This window comes from Syngnathoides biaculeatus, chromosome 4, assembly GCF_019802595.1.
Source record: "Syngnathoides biaculeatus isolate LvHL_M chromosome 4, ASM1980259v1, whole genome shotgun sequence".
Lineage (NCBI taxonomy): Eukaryota > Metazoa > Chordata > Actinopteri > Syngnathiformes > Syngnathidae > Syngnathoides > Syngnathoides biaculeatus.
This window is the reverse complement of record NC_084643.1, coordinates 30,884,453-30,902,285: the sequence shown is the minus strand read 5'-3', so window position 1 is coordinate 30,902,285 and position 17,833 is coordinate 30,884,453. Positions and strand designations below refer to the sequence as shown.

Below are 17,833 nucleotides of genomic sequence, written 5' to 3'. Positions count from 1 at the left end.
AGGGTATACTCATAAATACAAACAGAACACAAACCCGCAACTTTATATCTGCAGGCGTGACTGACCACATCTGTACATTTTTCAAATATGAGTGACTGAGGCCACTGTTATTATCACAGTCTATTATTTTAGCAAACAGATAAAGAATGTTACAAAAACAGAGGTTAACGTATTTTATCAACTGTATGACAATGCCAAATTTTACATAATGAATTCCCTTTATAATTAGTAAAGGTTTGATGATCCACAATAGTTTGACTGTTTCTATTCACCTCTATAGGTAAAATGTTTATAATAAATCATAAGTTGTCCAGTATCCCACAGTGGTACTTAAAGTTCCCCTATATACAGTCTGACTGTTAACACATGTGCATACATATTCCTTCCTTTCCACCGGTTGTCTAAGGTCCCGGGGCACGGCCCCTGGGTCCCTCTGTTTGTGTTTAGGTGCTCTGCGAGCCCTCGTTGTCTCCAACATGTGTCTCCTGCCTCCGCACATAATATCGGTTATTTTCCTTTCCCCCCACAATTTTCCACTGGTAAATGGGGTCTCCCAATGTGAAGGCTGCTCATCCATCACATTGTATCGCCCCCCTCCTCCAGTTTTTTTTTTTTTTTTTACACAAAAGCAATTTGGACCAGGTGGGCAGAAGTGCAAATATGTAAATATATCTTACCGTTGATGGCATCATAAATGAATGCAAACTACAAAGACGGGCTGCTGGTAAAAGTGAAGCTCCATAAGGGATCCTAGAGTTCAAGAAGTGCTGAGAAGGCATAATCTTGAGCATTAAAATATGTTCAAACGCCTCAACAGGAAGCCACTGTATCTTCTGCCCATTCTTTGACTTATTCAGGACTTCCAGAGGTTGTGAAGCGTGTCATGCCAGAGGTGAAAGAAAAAGATCAGATTCCACCTGGACAATCTTTTCCACATCTCTGTTTTTTTTATCTGACTTCTCGTGTCAGCTTGTGGGGGAGAAGTCAAAGAGCCTCAGAACCCCCCGCCCACCTGAAAAACGGACCCGCACCCTTCTTCCCCTTGCAGGCGGTAGACATATGGAGACACTTAACAGGAGCTCATCCGCAGATTTTCATTTCAGTGAATTCCCCCTTTTTTATGCTCCAGATTAAAATGTATGGAAGTCATTTTTGGCAGGTAAGGAGTATGGAAAAGGGGGTAGAAATTAATGATTGTGCAGCAGCCTTCTGTAATTAATAAATCCTGATTTTGCAATGGTGAGACATTAAGCACACGTCCGCAGGTAACCCAACACGCACACACACACAAAGCTGACACTGCCTTCATATGGAAGGCACCTGCAAGTTAAAACTGCAAGCATATTTACTGTGTGTCCCAATGACTTTTACAGGTGAAGCTACTGTTTTTATGAGCCGTTAGGACTAAACAGACCCACTAAGACCTTCACTGTGCTTTTGCACTGCTGATTGTAATTCATGTAAAAGGAAAAAAAAATATTTCCACAAACCTATGCTTCTAATTTAGTGGTAATTACTTCATATAGAGCTGTTTTTTTTCCTGGCAATAAAATACTGTGTAATTTACAACGTACGGTTATCAGTTATTTTCCTTCTGCGGAGAATTGTAATCCCCATGGTAAGTAAATATTTTGCAATGAACCGAATAAACATTTAACACGTTAAATGTTCAACGCTAGCTATTATTTCGAGCAAGCGCCATTGAATGTGATGTTTTTAAGTCTTTTATTGGTACATTGCAAACGTCTTGAGTATTTGTATATGTTCCAAATGTAATTTCCAAAGATGGTTGAAAAGTTTCGAGTGTCACGGTAGGAAATGTTAATGTTGGCTTTCCTTACTTCAAACTTGGGTCCATTCAATTCCATTTCCAATGAAGTTGCGGCTTTGTGTTAAACAAATAAAAATAGAACACAATACTTTGCAAATCATATTCAACCTATACTTAATTGAATACACTACAAAGATAAGCTATTTAATGTTCAAACTGATAAACTATTGTTTTGAGCAAATAATCATTTACTTGGAATTTCATGGCCGCAACACATTCCAAAAAAGATGGGACAGGGTCATGATTATCAGTTACATCACATTTTCTTTTAACAACATTTTATTGTTTGGGACCTGAGGAGAAAAAATGTTGAAGCTTTGTAAGTGGAATTATTTCCCGTTCTTGCTTGATGTACCACTTCTGTTGTTCAATGGTCTGGGGTCTCCAATGTCATATTTTACACTCCATAATGAGCCACACATTTTCAATGGGTGACACATCCACTCTGCAGGTAGGCCAGTCTAGTAGCAGCACTCTTTTAGCACAAAGCCACGCTGTTGTAATGCATGCAGAATGTGGTTTGGTATTGTCTTAGTGAAATAAGCAGGGGTGTCTATGAAAGAAAAAAACATCGCTTGGATGGCAGCATATGTTTCTCCAAAACCTGTGTATGCCTTGACAGATGTGTTACCCATGGCACTGGTACTAACACAGCCCCATACCATCACAGATGCTGGCTTTTGAACTTTGCATCCATAATACTCTGGATGGTTCTTTTCCTCTTTTCTTCTTTCTTTTGGCCTGGAGGACATGACGCCTAATTTCAAAATACAATTTGAGATGTGGACTTGTCAGACCACAGAACACTTTTCCACTTTGCATGGGTCCATCTTAGATGAGCCCGGGCCCAGAGAGGCCGGTGGCATTTCTGGATTTTGTTGATAAATGGCGTTTACTTTGCATAGCAGAGTTTTAAGTTGTGGTGATTGCATTTATGCTTATGCCGCAATGAGAATTTGCATTCATCCATTTATTTTTTGTAGCTTGTTTCCTCATTAGAGTAACAGGTGACATGGAGCTACTCCGAGTTGACTTTCAGTGAGAGGTGGAGTACATAGGCCATCTTACAATCATATATTAAAAACATATTGAAGGTAAACAAAGTGGCTATAGGATAACAATAGTTTTTTTTTCTTTTCCTCATTTTGATATTTTCAAACATGCCCTGTAATTGACTGCCGACCATAGCACGGTTTAATCCGCCTTTCACTCAAAGTCTGCCGGGATAGGTTAAACCAGCTATCGTCAATCAAAATTTGGAGCCGTCCAATTGCAAGGGATTTCCTGATCTCAACCTTAAGTGGTAAATGGGATGAAAAATGGTTGGATGGATTTTTACAAATATGTTAAATGTAATTATATCACAGTTTCCATTCCAATAAATGTGTAATTTTAGTGTTACTGATGTTTTTTTTTTCCCACAAGTAGACTTACTGTGTTACTGCAAGGTAATTATTTCTAATCTTACCCAGTTCTCTCTAATCCTGCAAAGTATCTGTGGAAATTTCTGCCAGTTCATGAAAACAGTCAGTAATACTCCCAAGTGTCAGTGGCCTACATTTGGGTCTCCAGTGCTGACTGATGAATGAACCTCAAAGCGTTTGGTGTGCCACTGCAAAGACCCGCTGAGCTCCAGACGGGGTCTTGAAACGCTTTTAATATGATGGGGACAAAGACTTCTTTCTTTGCTGTTTAAAGGGATTGGGCTGCAACAAGCCAGCTCCACTGATGTCCAACATAGCACACAGTCTCATGGGCAGGTGGAGTAAACCCCACAACCCCCCCAGCCCTTATCCAATACCACAAGAAAGACTCAAAGGTTATACAGGAGCTCTGTAAAAGACGTTGCGCCATTTTTTTCTGGTATAATGAGATCGGATTTAGTTACTCATGGGCCCATTGGTTTGTTCGTTAGCAGGCTGTGAAGAGACAGTCGCCAGTTTGTTTTATCCAAACTGGTGTGCTTCCATTTATAACAAACTGTCGTGACTCAACTATAAGTAGAGTACCAGCATTTCTCTGGGGTTCCCAGCCAAATATTAATGTTCTTTCCATACCTCTTTGATGTTGACTAGGGAATTTAACGATACAGATTCCATTATTGATACTGCACATCGGTAAGATTTCTTTTTGATTTGATTAATTCTTATAATTTCATTGTATCATATGATGACACAAAATATATAACTGTAATGAGCTATGTGATATGGATATAAGTTTAGAAACTGTTTAAGTCATTTTATATCCAGCTAATGATACACTGTATATCAGTATTTTCACCTAAATGTACATGATATTAATGGCAATCTTCTCAGGTATTTTCTTAATGTATTTATAAACTACACATTATATGTAGAAAATCAATTACTGTACAAGGATAATTGATGAATCAAAAATACTGGGTAATTGAGCAATTAAAAATACTAATAATTAATTTTATTTTGCAGAACAACATCCAGTGTTCTCCTACTGTTTAGAGCCCGGAACCAGCTTCTACTAGTCTACTACTAGTCTTGAGACAAAAGAGGAAACGTTATGGAGGACACTTCACTTACCCGTGGACCTCGCTTCCCTGGTTTTCCTGGTAATCCTGGAAGTCCTTGAAAGCCCTGGAAAGAATGATCTCAGATTAAATACAATAGATTTAATCTTTATGAGTCTATAAATGCACATGTAAAATGATGTAAGAACAGGTGTATATTCATGTCGGATTTTAATGAATGGCACATTAGATATTAACAGCTATTTAAATGCTATAAAGAACCAGACGGTAAAACCTTGGGAGAGTGAAATACCGGCAGGCCAGAAAATGTCTTATTAAGGGTGCAAGTGACCCTTGCAAAGCCAATATTCTTCAAGCCCGTAAAGTCACTTGTGACATCGAGAACGGGCAAGGCAACTCACTTTAATGAAGGCCATTGCCAAGTTTTGAAACAATTTCATACATGGATTAGCAAGGCTCGGAAAGGTCAAAACTAATGAGCGATCTGAGGAACATGAGTTCATTTGAGGTGCTGGCAGTGTTGGTTAGTTTCCCCACAGCTTCAGCAAAAAACAAGATCAAGCTTGTTCTCATGAGAATATACAGTAGTAGGAATTTGTACAAAAAGTAATAATACACTTAGTGGAAAACCAGAAACATTTACTGTGTTGTTAAAAAGTACTGATTTGGGAAAAGGGATTTTCTGAAAATAATATTATCTTAATAACCACCCACTAGGAAATGAGTGTATTTAAGAACAACTTAGTGCTTAATTTCATCCATTAATTTTTTACACTATTTCGCTTGTCCTCATTTGGTCACGAGAGAGCTGGAGCTTATCCTAGCTGACTTTTAGTCTGATGACACTGCGCTGGTCACCATTCAGTCACAAGATACATAATCTACACACAAACAACCATTTACTCTCACATTCATATCTTTGGACTATTCAGTCTTCAATTAACCTCAAATGGATGCTTTTGGAATGCCGGAATACCCACAGAAAACCCACGCAACCACGGGGGAACATGAAAATTCCAAACAAGAAGAAGCCCTAGAATTGTAAATTGGACATGCTAACCACTCACATAGATTGACATGCCAACTACTAGCTAAAATGGACATGCTAACCACTCTCTAAATTGGACATGCTAACCACTCGCTTCCCGTGCTGTCCAACCAGAGAACCAATTGACAAAAATTAGTACTACAGTAAAAAGTAAAGAGTAACTTGTGAGTAACTTCTCATTAAAAATAATAATAATAATAATAATAATGAGAATAATAAATGGGAATCCGCACACACCACCTATTCTGTTTTTATCTGCCCAAAAACCAACAACAGATGCATTGGGCCCAACAGAAACATTATTTGCTCTATATACTTAAATGACTTCATGAAGAAGCTTTTTGCTTACCAGTGCGTATGTGTGTGCGTGCTTTAAAAACATCTGCAACTTAACTCTAAGGTGTAAGAGCTGCATGATAAAACTGTTGCTTCCCAGAGTCTGTAAAGTAAACACTGGAGCGGCTTCTCTCTCTCTCTCTCTCTCTCTCTCTTCTCTCTCTCTCTCTCCTCTCTCTCTCTCTCTCTCTCCTCTCTCTCTCTCTCTCTCTCTCTCAGGGAGAGAGATAAAATCTAAACTTAATCGCATATGTTATAATAGACAAAAAAAATTACTGTACTGAGCGGCATGTTGATCATTCTAATGGAGTAAATGTATCAATACTGCGACAAATAAATTACAGTAAAAAGTATGGTTAATTCAAACTATTCTCATGAGTGGAATTTATCCAAAATGTTACTTCAGTAATAGTAACAAAGAAAATGTAGTGCATTAATACTCATCTCTGGCTTTTTCCATCTGAAAGCTACTGTAAAGGCCTCCAGCAATCACCATCGTAGCCCAATTGGTTTAATATTATTAAAATTATAGTCAAGTGTTTAATTTGTGTGCAAGAAATACTGCAAAATATAAAGACTGACTTCTAAGAGTCCTGGCTCATGTTCTTCTGAAAACTCAGAATAAAGTTACATGGCAACTGTAAAGACAGATTTTTTTCTTTCCGTTTTTGCTAAGTTTCGCAACAACCAACAAAAACCCTGTTATATGGATGCCAGGTTATAAACTGCAATCACATCGTCAATTAAAAACTACCCATAGCATGTGTTTGACATCTTTTAATTTTAAATACAATTTTCTGCAAAGATTTTTGTTGGAAATGTAATTCCACTCCGTGGTCGATGCGTTGTTTTTAAAAAATTCCACTTTGAACCCCATATTTATATGGATGTATTTTCAGGCTCTAAAAAGAATTTTCTTCATGTAAACCTTTGGGAAAAATGACGCCTTCCTTGTTCCTTTTCAATAAGAACAGTCAGACTACCGAACACACTTCTTTTATTTTCAGCTAATGTTTCAGAGTCCTCAATCTGGTCTTGGTTAAGATGAAGTGTATCCTAGCTGTCTGGGTAAGAGCCAAGTACGCTCTGGACTTGTCACCAGTCAATCACTGAGCACATCCAGATAAGCCCCGGGAAAATCCGTGTAAACCTAGGGGGAGAACTCGCAAACTGATTCTAACCCAACTTCAACTGTGAGGCAGACATGCTAACCACTAGGTGCTGATTATGTAATCACGGTTCTCCATCCATCTATTTTCTGAACCGCTTCTCCTCACAAGAATCGAAAATCAAAATTGGATAAGAGTTACTTTCCAAATTTTAGTCACACTGTGTGACGTCTTCACTTAGTAATCTTGAAGTCGTCCTCTGGTGAGCTAAACAGGATTGCAACTACTTACTGTGGAATATTGATAACTAAAAATGAATGATAGGAACATAGCAGTGCAACTCCGGCTAGATTGCTGAAAGTTGAAGGATTAGTGGAAAAGCTGAAACTCATCGAAATTATTTTCTTTTTGTTCAATTTACAACCTGTGAAATAGATACCGTGTCATTAATCGACTTAGTGGAACAAAATAGTACAGTTTCCATGGAAATCCGTGTAAACGATGTAAAAGCAGACATCAGCAAGTTATGCTGTCATGCGAATTATCGGGATGATGACCTTCGCCACCCAAGTGATTGGCAGCGATTTCTGCTCTCATAGGAATCGTCTGAGTGGCTCACAAAGTTGCGGTTTCCTTCATAACCACAGCAGGAAAGATTTATTTCAAAACTTTTTTTTGTTGTGTTGGTTCACATCTGCTAATGCATGGTAAGTCTTTTCAACAATGGAAAATGTGTGTAAGCATTTTGTGTTCAGCGGAGAGACAGCGAACAGGACTCCTGTGATATTATTAGCATCGAGAGGGAACATGCTGATGCAGCTAACTGCTAACACTGCAAAACTATGCATAAAGGAAGGTCATTATTAAAGGATACTGATACAGTTATTCAAATTAATATGCAAAGTAACATTGTTTGATATAAAATGTATGGCTGAAAAGTGTCCATATGGCGATAGTTACAAAAATGTGAGCACTGGAGGCTAAATCAATGTTTTACGTATATGCTAAAGCTAGCTAAACATGAATCAAGGCCCGCATAGAACTAAAAACCTACCAACTTTTTGGTCAATAAATGTTTATAAAACAGATAAATATCAGTTAGAATAAATAACACAGCACTACATTATGACCATTTCTTACCACCTATATGCGAATTCACCACTGTTTTCAAAACTCATTATAACTTCACTTATATTCTGATATTTTTAGCTAGCATCTATCATTTATTATTGATCATACCATTTCCTGGCACTAATCTTTAATCAACAACTTCTTTCCATTCAACGTCTTTCCATTTGATAATATCATAATTTTTTCAGCAATTAGATAGACTATACTGAAATACAGTTGAGTTTCAATCTTAGTTTGAAAGTTTCTGTATGAAAGAAAGGTTGATTGATGAAGCAAGGAGAGCTAAGGGTCTGTGATGCAGATGTTCTGACCACATCTTGCTGTACTACTGTAACCTATTTTTCTGCTAACAGAGCAAACAAATGGTCTTATGTTGGTTTGCTGTAATAGATACACATTACATGTCACAACACTTTGTGTTCTTTAGTGTATATGTATACATTGTTAAGAGTCGAGAGAAAACCCACATAGGCATGAGCAGAACATGCCAACTCCATACAGGTGAGGCAGGATTTTAACTCGAGCCCTCAGAACTGCGAGGCGTGTGTGCTAACCAATCAATCACTGTTCCACCCGTTAAAATAATAGTTGAGGTTTTTGTAGAGAAGTCCAAATTCTTTATTTCTAGACTGCGCCAACTTTCGTGCCTAGAGCAATGCTGCCAGTGTGGTTGAAGGGAATTAATTTCTCTCTGCCCCTCCTCGAAATTGACTAAAATCAAAATGTAAGGTGTTTTTCAGTTTAACTGGTTAATTGTGCCTCCTGATAGTGCGCTTTCATCGTGGAGTCAGTCAGACGAATAGTGCCTGTAACTGACTAAGGTAAAGGGCCAAGGCTGTTTATAAGAGTGTCTATTTCTAGCACAGCTAAAAGGGAGATTTTCACTCTGGTATGACAAGTTTAGATGCAATTTAAGAACAATAAACTTTAGTCAGGGAAAGCAGACCTTCTAATTTGGACACATCAATACAGAGTGCTGCAGGTTTACAAAAGCTCAGACCTTAGCAAAGTGTTTGATATCCACGTCAGCAGGGTTGAACCAGCTCGATCTTGCATATGAATGTGAATAAAAAGTCATATCAGGGATTAGCCCGCATGCATACAGTGGCCAAGTGTTGGGAAATGGTCTGATTAATCATAAGCATTTGTAAAATAAACACTATGCTGACAGAACTGGAAAATGAACTCTTACGGACAGGTTTGAAAGAAGTGATTTATTGTCTACACACTCACCGGAGGTCCTGGTTCTCCCTTAAGTCCGGGTGGTCCTGCCAACAGTGAAAAGAGGGTCGGTTCCAGGTCGAATGTTTGGAAGTCATCTAAAGCAGCAGGTGTGACAGGAATAACTGCCATGGTTTTGACATCCTGCACATGGGTTACTTTGAACTCGGGTTTCCTTGGTGCAACGGTGGACAGTTGCTCGTTCTGTAGAAAAAATGATGTTGAGGGGGATGCCTGTATGTAATCGATCGTGGTCTGAAGTCGAGTCCCTAGGGGTCTTGCAGAGGTTGGTAAATCCGTAATTCCATGTCCAACACGGGAGTTGACATCACTTTGCTTTGTGTTGTCACCTGTTTGCAAAATTGGTGGCGTCGCACTGGTCCAGAAGGATGTGGTCACAGTTCGAATTGGTGTCTCCAACACTGGATGGTCCGCTTCACTGACAAATGCAGCAGCAACAGTTGGTTTAGGAGTCCAATACATAAACGGGCCTTTCTCAATCAGCAAATGATCACTTGGAACAAAAAAAGATTCCACTGCTGAGAATGAAGTAGGTTTTGGGGTCTCCTGGGATAACGGAGTTAATGCCAGTGCCGTTGTATGAGTCATGTTTGGATCGATGGAAATTAGAGGTAGCAAGGGTGCAAAAACGGACCGATATGTGTCGGCTTCTCTGCAATGTTTCTTAATGTAATTACAATAGTTATGAGCTGCCACTGATGATGGGTAGATGTCGAACTGGCAGATGGCGCCTTCAAATGGCACCGCGTTGCGGTTCGTATTCCCGAGAAGGAACGAGCCCTCCGGATCAAACATGTTCATTTTTTTGGCACGCAAATCTGCATGCTGGGTATTGTTCCCGCACAATGTGTGCAAGAACACCCGGTGGCCTCGGATTTCCAAGGCCAGACTGTGCCACTGCCCATCATAAAGATCATAGTCAAATGCAACAGAGTTTCTGTGGCCCGCGTAAACATGGACCTTGCCCGGTGTAAACTGGACACCGAGCTGCCCTTTGCCCCTCTTGGAGACAATCGAGAAAAGAAAGGCATTGTTGACGCGGTGAACGGACAGGCTGAGGATAAGGGAGAGATTGGTGGTGGTGTAGGAAGCCGGGATGACAGGGCCCAGAGGCACCTGGATGCGGGCTCTCGGAGTGAGAATAACACCAGACTTGAATGGGATGACGCCATCTGGGATGGGTCCAGCGCTCCAAGATGCTGAGGTGCCTGCCCTTTGCCCAGAGAGACCCAAATGCTGCAGAATGTCTACATCTTCAAAAGATACAGAGAAGAGAAGTCAGCATGAAGCAAGTAAGATCACGTTTTCCGTATCGTATGCTGAATACATTCAAGATTCTGCAAATCCAGAAGCAATAAATTAAATTTTTATTCAATTCTGACAATTCTGCGTGGGCTATCGATTTGCATCTTTCCTCTTCAGACACTCAGCTTCCCTAACACAAACCGATGTCATCAGATAATCTAAAAGTCACAGGCCAAAACTTTAATCTGATTTGGATTAAATATCTGAAAATAAAGCAAAATATGCTCGAGTTTTGTCTGACATGATATTTCTTTTCACAGTTTGGCGGGAGAGCATTTGCCTTGGTATATTTTCCTAAAAAAATTGTAATCCCAAATTATAACTCGTTAACTGGTTATGAGTTTGATTTAAATTAAGAAATGTTGGGATTCTGTGGGCGCAACTATTATAACTACAAACTATTATAGTTGTCTATATATGGGGGGTGAGTTGTGCTATGCTAGTTACGGATTAGAGACGGTGGCACTGAAGAAACAACAGGAAGCAGAACTGGAGGTAGCAAAAATGAAGTGGTGGAAGCTGTCTGGTGTTCTGTGTGACAGGAGAGTATCCGCCAGGATGAAGGGCAAAGTTTATAAAATAGTGGTGATGTCCGGATTAGTGTTGATGGCGCTGAAGAGACAAGAGGAAGCAGAATTTGAGGTAGTACAAATGAAGATGTTGAGGTTCTTGCTTGGAGTGAGCAGGTTGGATAGGATTAGAAATGAGCTCCTTAGAAGGACAGCCAAAGTTTGATGTTTTGGAGACAAGGTTAGAGAGAACAGGCCTAGATGGTTTGGACATGTTCAGAGGCAAGAGAGTGAGTATATGTTGATAGAAGGGTGCTGAGGATGGAACTGCCAGGCAAAAAGAGTGAGAGAAAGACCAAACAAAAGGTTGATGGATGTTGTGAGGGAGGACATGAGGACAGTGGCTGTTAGAGTGGAAGATGCACGAGATAGGCTTAGATGGAAAAAGATGACATGCTGTGGCGACCCTTAACGGGACAAGCCGAAAGGAAAAGAAGAAGAAGAGTTATGCTATGCTAGTATAGCTAAAGATAGCCCGTAGTTATGTTTTACCTGTTTTAAAGTAATCTAAATTTGCTCATATTAGCTAAAAATTCTAATTCTTTGGTTTTTTCATTCAAGCTCAGGTGGCTGAGACACTTGACACACATTTCCCTAAGTCTCAATACGCAGCAGTACTGTGTGATGTCATGCATGACAGCAGTTATTAGAAGCGTACTTTCACTAAATCCTGTATTGTATGTCATTACCACTGTGTTTCCATCAGTTTCATTCAATGTTATGAAAGACGCGCAGTCCGTCACAAGAAGGCAAGCTCACGTCGCACCGCAGAGACTGTTTTTCCTTAGTTTATTAGTATTAGTATTTTTTCGTAGTTTCTTTTATATTTATGGCCTCAAATTATTTTTGCATTCAAATGTTCCCTGCAATTATGACTTGCTTACTGCACAACTCATGTTATTGATAACACCATGTTCCTATTTCCGAAGTCCAAACTTAGGTTACCTCCCCGCCATAAAAATGGAACTCCATTGTAAACCTCATTGGCATTCAACTTCAATTTTCCACTGTACATTTACTTGTGCAGTGACCTTCTCCTCTACATGTCGGGATAAATAGCTTGTTTTTCACAAATGTCATAAGTAAACAAATGGAACACAGTCATGAAAGAAAATAAAGAATTAGATTTGCAGTACACGGCTACAGATCAAACACAATGTGTAGTTGTTACATCAGTCACCATTAAAACCATAGCTGAAATTGTTGCTGCACACGTCCCCAAAAGGGGACAGCTGTGGTATTTTAGGAGATGCATTTGTATGGAGATAAATAAAGATGATAGCCACAATAAGAATCCCATGAGAATACTGCAGGCCATTTTTTGGTTTTAGTACCACTTGCGTCTCATGGGAAGAACATTGAAGTAGTTGTGACATATTTTGGCATTTTCTCGGCTGTATAGCACTCCACAGCTTTGTAGAACTGGATCAAATCCATATTTCATCACAGAGAAACACGCCTTGTAGATTGTGTTTGGCTCCGGTTGAATGAATCTCGAGTGAGTTTCATTTCCAACATCTCAATGTTCACTTTAAACGATTATTAGTGTAAATACCATTCACACTGTAATGAGAAAAACTGAAAATTTTATTTCACTTTCAAAGCTGAAGCATCAATCATTACTGTATTCAAAAATCTGACATAAAAAAAGTTGGAAAGACTCCATTATGGAACTGCAGCCCCTGGTGGGGCACTGTCAAACAAAGGCGCTGTGTTTAGCTTCAAGTGGTCGGAAAATCAACCAGGGCCAATCAGCTCTTCTTGGATACTGTACGCTAATCCGCTAAGTACGTGCGGTGGCGAAATTCCCAGGTTATATAAAGATTTCAAATATGCACGTGTTTTCTGTACAGAAAGTGCAAGGGGGGAGGCTACTTTCAACAATAAATTCGGAGTTGAGCAGAGGAGAAATAAATGTAGACACAGGAGGAGACGGGAAACCCGCTACAGTCACTGTGTGGTGACAGCAAAGGGGCCAGCCTCCCTAAGAAGAATCATCCCCCATTAAAAATTCAGTAACTTTCAGAATCTGAGAAGAAAAGTCTTGAATATTTCCCACAAAGTCCGAATTTTGATATTTTGTTAATATTCAAGTAAATTTGCTCTTTTATCTAAGGATCCCTGATCTACTTTCAGTTTTTCTTGCTTACTGAAAGGGTTTGCCCGAGGCTTTCTTCCACCTCCTGCTGAAGCACAACAAATGAAAATGCACTTATAAAAAAAAAAATCAAGTAAGAACCCAATTTGACTAAAAACTATCTACCACAGCGTCTCTTTCTGGCATTGTTATTTTTATAACTACTATAGGCTCATTGCCCTCGCCCTATGTTTTGCTTTAACCTTACCTGTTTAATTTACATATAATGAATTTTGAGTAAATATTTTAGCAGATGAACTGTATTTCCCCAGATGGCGACCAGTCCAGGGTGTACCCCGCCACTCGCACAAAGTCCACCGAGTTAGACTCCAGCTCATCTGGGACCACTGCTAAATTGACGTATTCCTTATAAAGTCATCTGGAGCCGCAATTGGGATCAAAGTAGTCAAAAAATTCTGCCTCCAATCCCACAATACATTATCTGTACCGCTTATGTTGTGCAGGTCTATCCCAGTTGACTTTGGGCAGAAGGCATACTACACGTTGGACTGCTCGCCACTCAGTCTCAGTGTAGATTTAAAGAAAATCTGTAAATCTAGTGGAATATATTAATTCCCCCGAGTAGACGTAGCATCTGGTGTGTTGCCGCCACGTGTCTGTATGTTTTTTCCATTCCGAAAAGCAAAGGTAAAGCATACTTGTCTTTGTGCTGGAAATGCTTTGAGCCAGTGTGAGAGAGCAGGTACACCAGAGAATGGTCCAAAGAATCAGGACTCTCCTAGGACACATTAAAAAAAAGACATTTTAAATACAAAACATCCGGGATTCTAGCTATTCAAAACTGCTCACTTTCAAACACACGGCTCAAACGCGTATGCATATACGATGGAAAATTTACAGGCTTTGGGAGGATATAGAAGGATAAGAGAATAGAATATACATAAACTCCACATGGTAAGGACCGAGCTGATGCGCTTTTTAAACGCCCAACACATACAATCAGACCTAAAGCACTTGAAAGTGTGGAACTGATTCTTGGAGCAGATCTGGTGAATACAAACTGAACGCTGCATGGACAAAAGATGTAGACCAATGGGGAAAAAAAGCATGGGGACTTTTTGAACATTTAGCACAGTCTTCAGAACCACCAGCTCTTTGTGGCATAGGCAACTATCTGTGTGAAGAACAGAGGAATTCCTGGTCCTTTTCAAAAACTGAAACACTTGGTGAGATTTCAGTTGGGAAGCCCACCACCATCTAAATAGAAATGCTACCCAGCATAAGAACTATTTGTTTCTTCACGAAATCCACCAGAGGCACTGTCCCAAAACCAGAAGGGAACAAGTCCCGTTCAGTTCAGTGCCCAAGGGAATACAAAGACCTGGATCACGAGAATATTGTATTCGCAGGCATCCACGTGTTTTGTAATGTCTAATTTTTGGTTCAATATTAAAGCTGTCACCAGTCAGTGACAGAGAGTCTTAGGGGGTACACTTCGATGCCAACTTAGAGAATGCAACAGTTTCTGATTGAGGTTTAGCTATAAGAATCCAATTGTGGAGTAATATGAACTGTCATCTTGCTTAGTCCAAGCAATATGTGTGCTCCCACTGACAGAATGCAACCTCCAAACGAACATTTATGTTTTATGCTGAAGTAGCTCCGTCATGTTTTATTATTGTTGTATGCTGTTTCACTGAGTTATTTTTTTTTGTTATTGTTTTTATAAAAGGCTTCTTTTACACTCCCGTAGCTGATAATGTGGTTTGTGTGTGGCTTCGTAACAGCACTTGTAATGCAGGAAGTTTATTACATTTGTGGTTTTTCCCAGAGAGCTGCTGAAAACCGGCGGTCAAACCACTCCACTGACATTAAATCCCTTTCAGGACTCTCTCTCTCTCTCTCTTAGATGTTAAACCAAAAAGAAAAGTGGGTGTGCGCTCCACTCACATTGTATGCACAGTACTGTACACTACCAATGAGAGATATGATGCAACTGTTTTTTTTTTCTTCTTTTTTCCCCCTCCTCCTTTTTGGGATTGTGCAGCCAATAAACAGATGATGCACAGCGTGGGAGGAGAGGACTTGTCTCCTCCTCACATACATCTTTTTTTTTTTTGGGTTGGAAGGAAGGGGGGCTGGTGTGGGGGGCACACAGAAAATCCTAGTTCAGACGCCAAAACGGGACGGTGAAAACTGCACTGCAAGTTCTAAAGAAACTTTCTCACATTCGTCGTGTATGTGAGGAGTTTGTGTGGGTCCACGTGCTTGCATAAGTTTGAAAGTTTATACAATTGATGATGCATGAGTGAATGCACATTCGTATTTATCCTTGCACGCAGAAATATGATGCAAAATTGATGAAAAAAGAAGGGTAAAAAAAAGCCGACTCACCCCCCGGCTCCTTTGAGTTCGGAGTGCGGGGCATTGTCTGGCTCCATAGCGGTTACTTCATTCTTTCTTGGGGGGGCTTCACTCCTGTCCGGAAGAGGCAGTGGAGCTCTTTCCATCCCGGTTTGCCATTGTGGTTATTTAAAAATAAAAATAATAAAAAAATAAATAAAAAGCACAGGAAAAAAAACTTAGTAAAGTTTGCAAGACAAAGGAGCGCAATAGTTGCCGTCTGTCATGCCGTCTTCCACCTGCGCGCGTGATCCGTGCGCCACTCTTGGATCACGTTTATGCCGGCATTGCGCGCGTTTGTGTGTGTTGCGAGCGTGCAGACTTCCCGAAAATGAAAGTTTCATGTGTGAGCAGTGAGGAGGGGGCGAAGGAGGACTGGGGGTGGAGGGTGGGGGGAAGCCTCCCCCTGTCGCGCTGTGGAACTGCAGCAGCAAGGACTTGAAGGTGTGTCCTCCTCCCTCATGCAGGCTGTGTGCAGCCCCCAAGAACTCTTTCTGGAAGCTGCTTTGCCGAGCTCCTCTTGCATGAGTGAGTGGAGATCGGAGATTTAAGTTCCTCTGGAGACCTCCCAAGATCTCAACAAAGATTAAAGGATTATGGCAATGAATCGAAAACCCCTAAACGCCACACCATTTGTGGCAACACATCTTCATCAAGTTAGTGAGGGTAAACATTAGTTTTAAAATGAAATAAACCCAACTGATTTCAGGGATTCCAGAATTTCAGAATTGGAGGGCATCTAGGCACAAAAAAGAAACATCCACTCGTGTAATTTATATCTAGTTGTCGTTTTGAAAATAAACAATATTTTTTTTTAGCACCAAATAGCTCTTGAACAAACCCAAAAATAGCTTCCTCCTCCCCTTTGCTATAAGTCTGCTTCCCTCTTGATGACCAACTTGCATTTCAAATATAATGATGAGTTTTAAATCAGCTTTTATGGATGAGTTTGTTGATGTCTTCCGTTTGATTCTAAAAGCAATACTACAGGAAATGCAGTGCTATAAATAGTAGGAATTATGCTCTGTGGTGGCCTGATGGCGGTGACTGGTTAAAGTTAGCCACACAGTTCTGAAGACTGGAGTTCGTATCCCGGCCCCGCCTGCGTGGAGTTTGCATGTTTTCGCTGTGCCTACATAGATTTTCTGCGGCCACTCCGGTTTCCTCCCACATCCCAAAAACATGCATTAATTGGAGATTCTAAATTGCCCCAAGGTGTGATTGTGAATGCCCTGCGATTGGCTGGCAACCGGTTCAGGGTGTACCAGACCTCCTTCCCGAAGGTGGCTGGGATAGCCTCCAGCAACTCAAAAAATGGATCGATGGATGCTCTGAAGTTGTGTCCCTCAACATACAAACAACCTTGTTGGAGAAGAGGAAGAAGGAAAAAAAAATGTGATCTCCATGACACAGCATAAATGACATCAAGCTAATTGGTCTGACCATGGATAAACCCAAGTTAATTTTATTTTAATTTAAAGCTCAGATTGCCCGTTGGTGTGGATGTCAGTGAAAGGGTTGTTTGTTAATGAGACCTGCGATTGATTGAGTGGCGACCAGTTCAGAGTGTACCCATCCTTTCGCCCAGGGTCAGGTGAGAGAATAAGGGGTATGGAAAATTAGTGATTAATTCATGAATATAGCTTCATGGATGTTGGACAATGGGGTATCTTACGTGGCCTCAGTTCAGTAAACATTACAGTTACAGTATAGTTTGCCATTTAATTTTTCTTCTGTTTTTGGTGATTTACACCAAACAAATGACCAGCCTCAACCAGTAGTGTTCAAAGAAGAAGGTCACGTCATGTCATGTCATAAGCCGCTTATCCTCACAAGGGTTGCGGGAAGGCTGGAGCCTAGCCCAGCTAGCTTCGGGCGAAAGGTGGACTACACCATGAACTGGTCGCCAGTCAGTCACAGGGCAGATATCGATACCATCACTGAGCAGGAATCAATCCCATGCTGCCCGCACCAAAGGCAGGCATGTGTACAGCTACACCATCAGTGACACAAAGAAGAACGTGATAAAACAAATCATTTTCAACTTAGCTAACTTCTTTTCAGACTTGTATGACAATTAAGACTACACAGAAGGTTCAGTCAAAGTTCGGTCTTCTGGGTACACACGACAAGTGATTGTCAGCAATGTGTTCCGAAGGGCCAAATACACATACAGTACAATATTACGGTATATATTACATCTGTCATATGTTGTCATAACTTTTCCGAGCAATGTTAGCGGTTGAGGTTAAGAGCAA

At 40.4% G+C, this 17,833-nt stretch overlaps 1 protein-coding gene across 1 annotated transcript in view; it reads right to left on the bottom strand.

Moving 5' to 3' along the window:
* The window catches only part of LOC133499421 (collagen alpha-1(XXVII) chain B-like), a 68,106-nt gene extending 52,215 nt beyond the window's left edge, over positions 1 to 15,891 (bottom strand). Inside the window, exons 1-4 of the mRNA XM_061817447.1 lie at positions 15,567 to 15,891; positions 13,871 to 13,950; positions 9,192 to 10,453; positions 4,387 to 4,440 (exon numbers count right to left, since the gene is read on the bottom strand). Coding sequence (XP_061673431.1) covers positions 4,387 to 4,440; positions 9,192 to 10,453; positions 13,871 to 13,950; positions 15,567 to 15,682 — 1,512 coding nt within the window. The 5' untranslated portion in view covers positions 15,683 to 15,891. The remainder of the gene's footprint in view (positions 1 to 4,386; positions 4,441 to 9,191; positions 10,454 to 13,870; positions 13,951 to 15,566) is intronic.
* Positions 15,892 to 17,833: the final 1,942 nt, after the last annotated feature.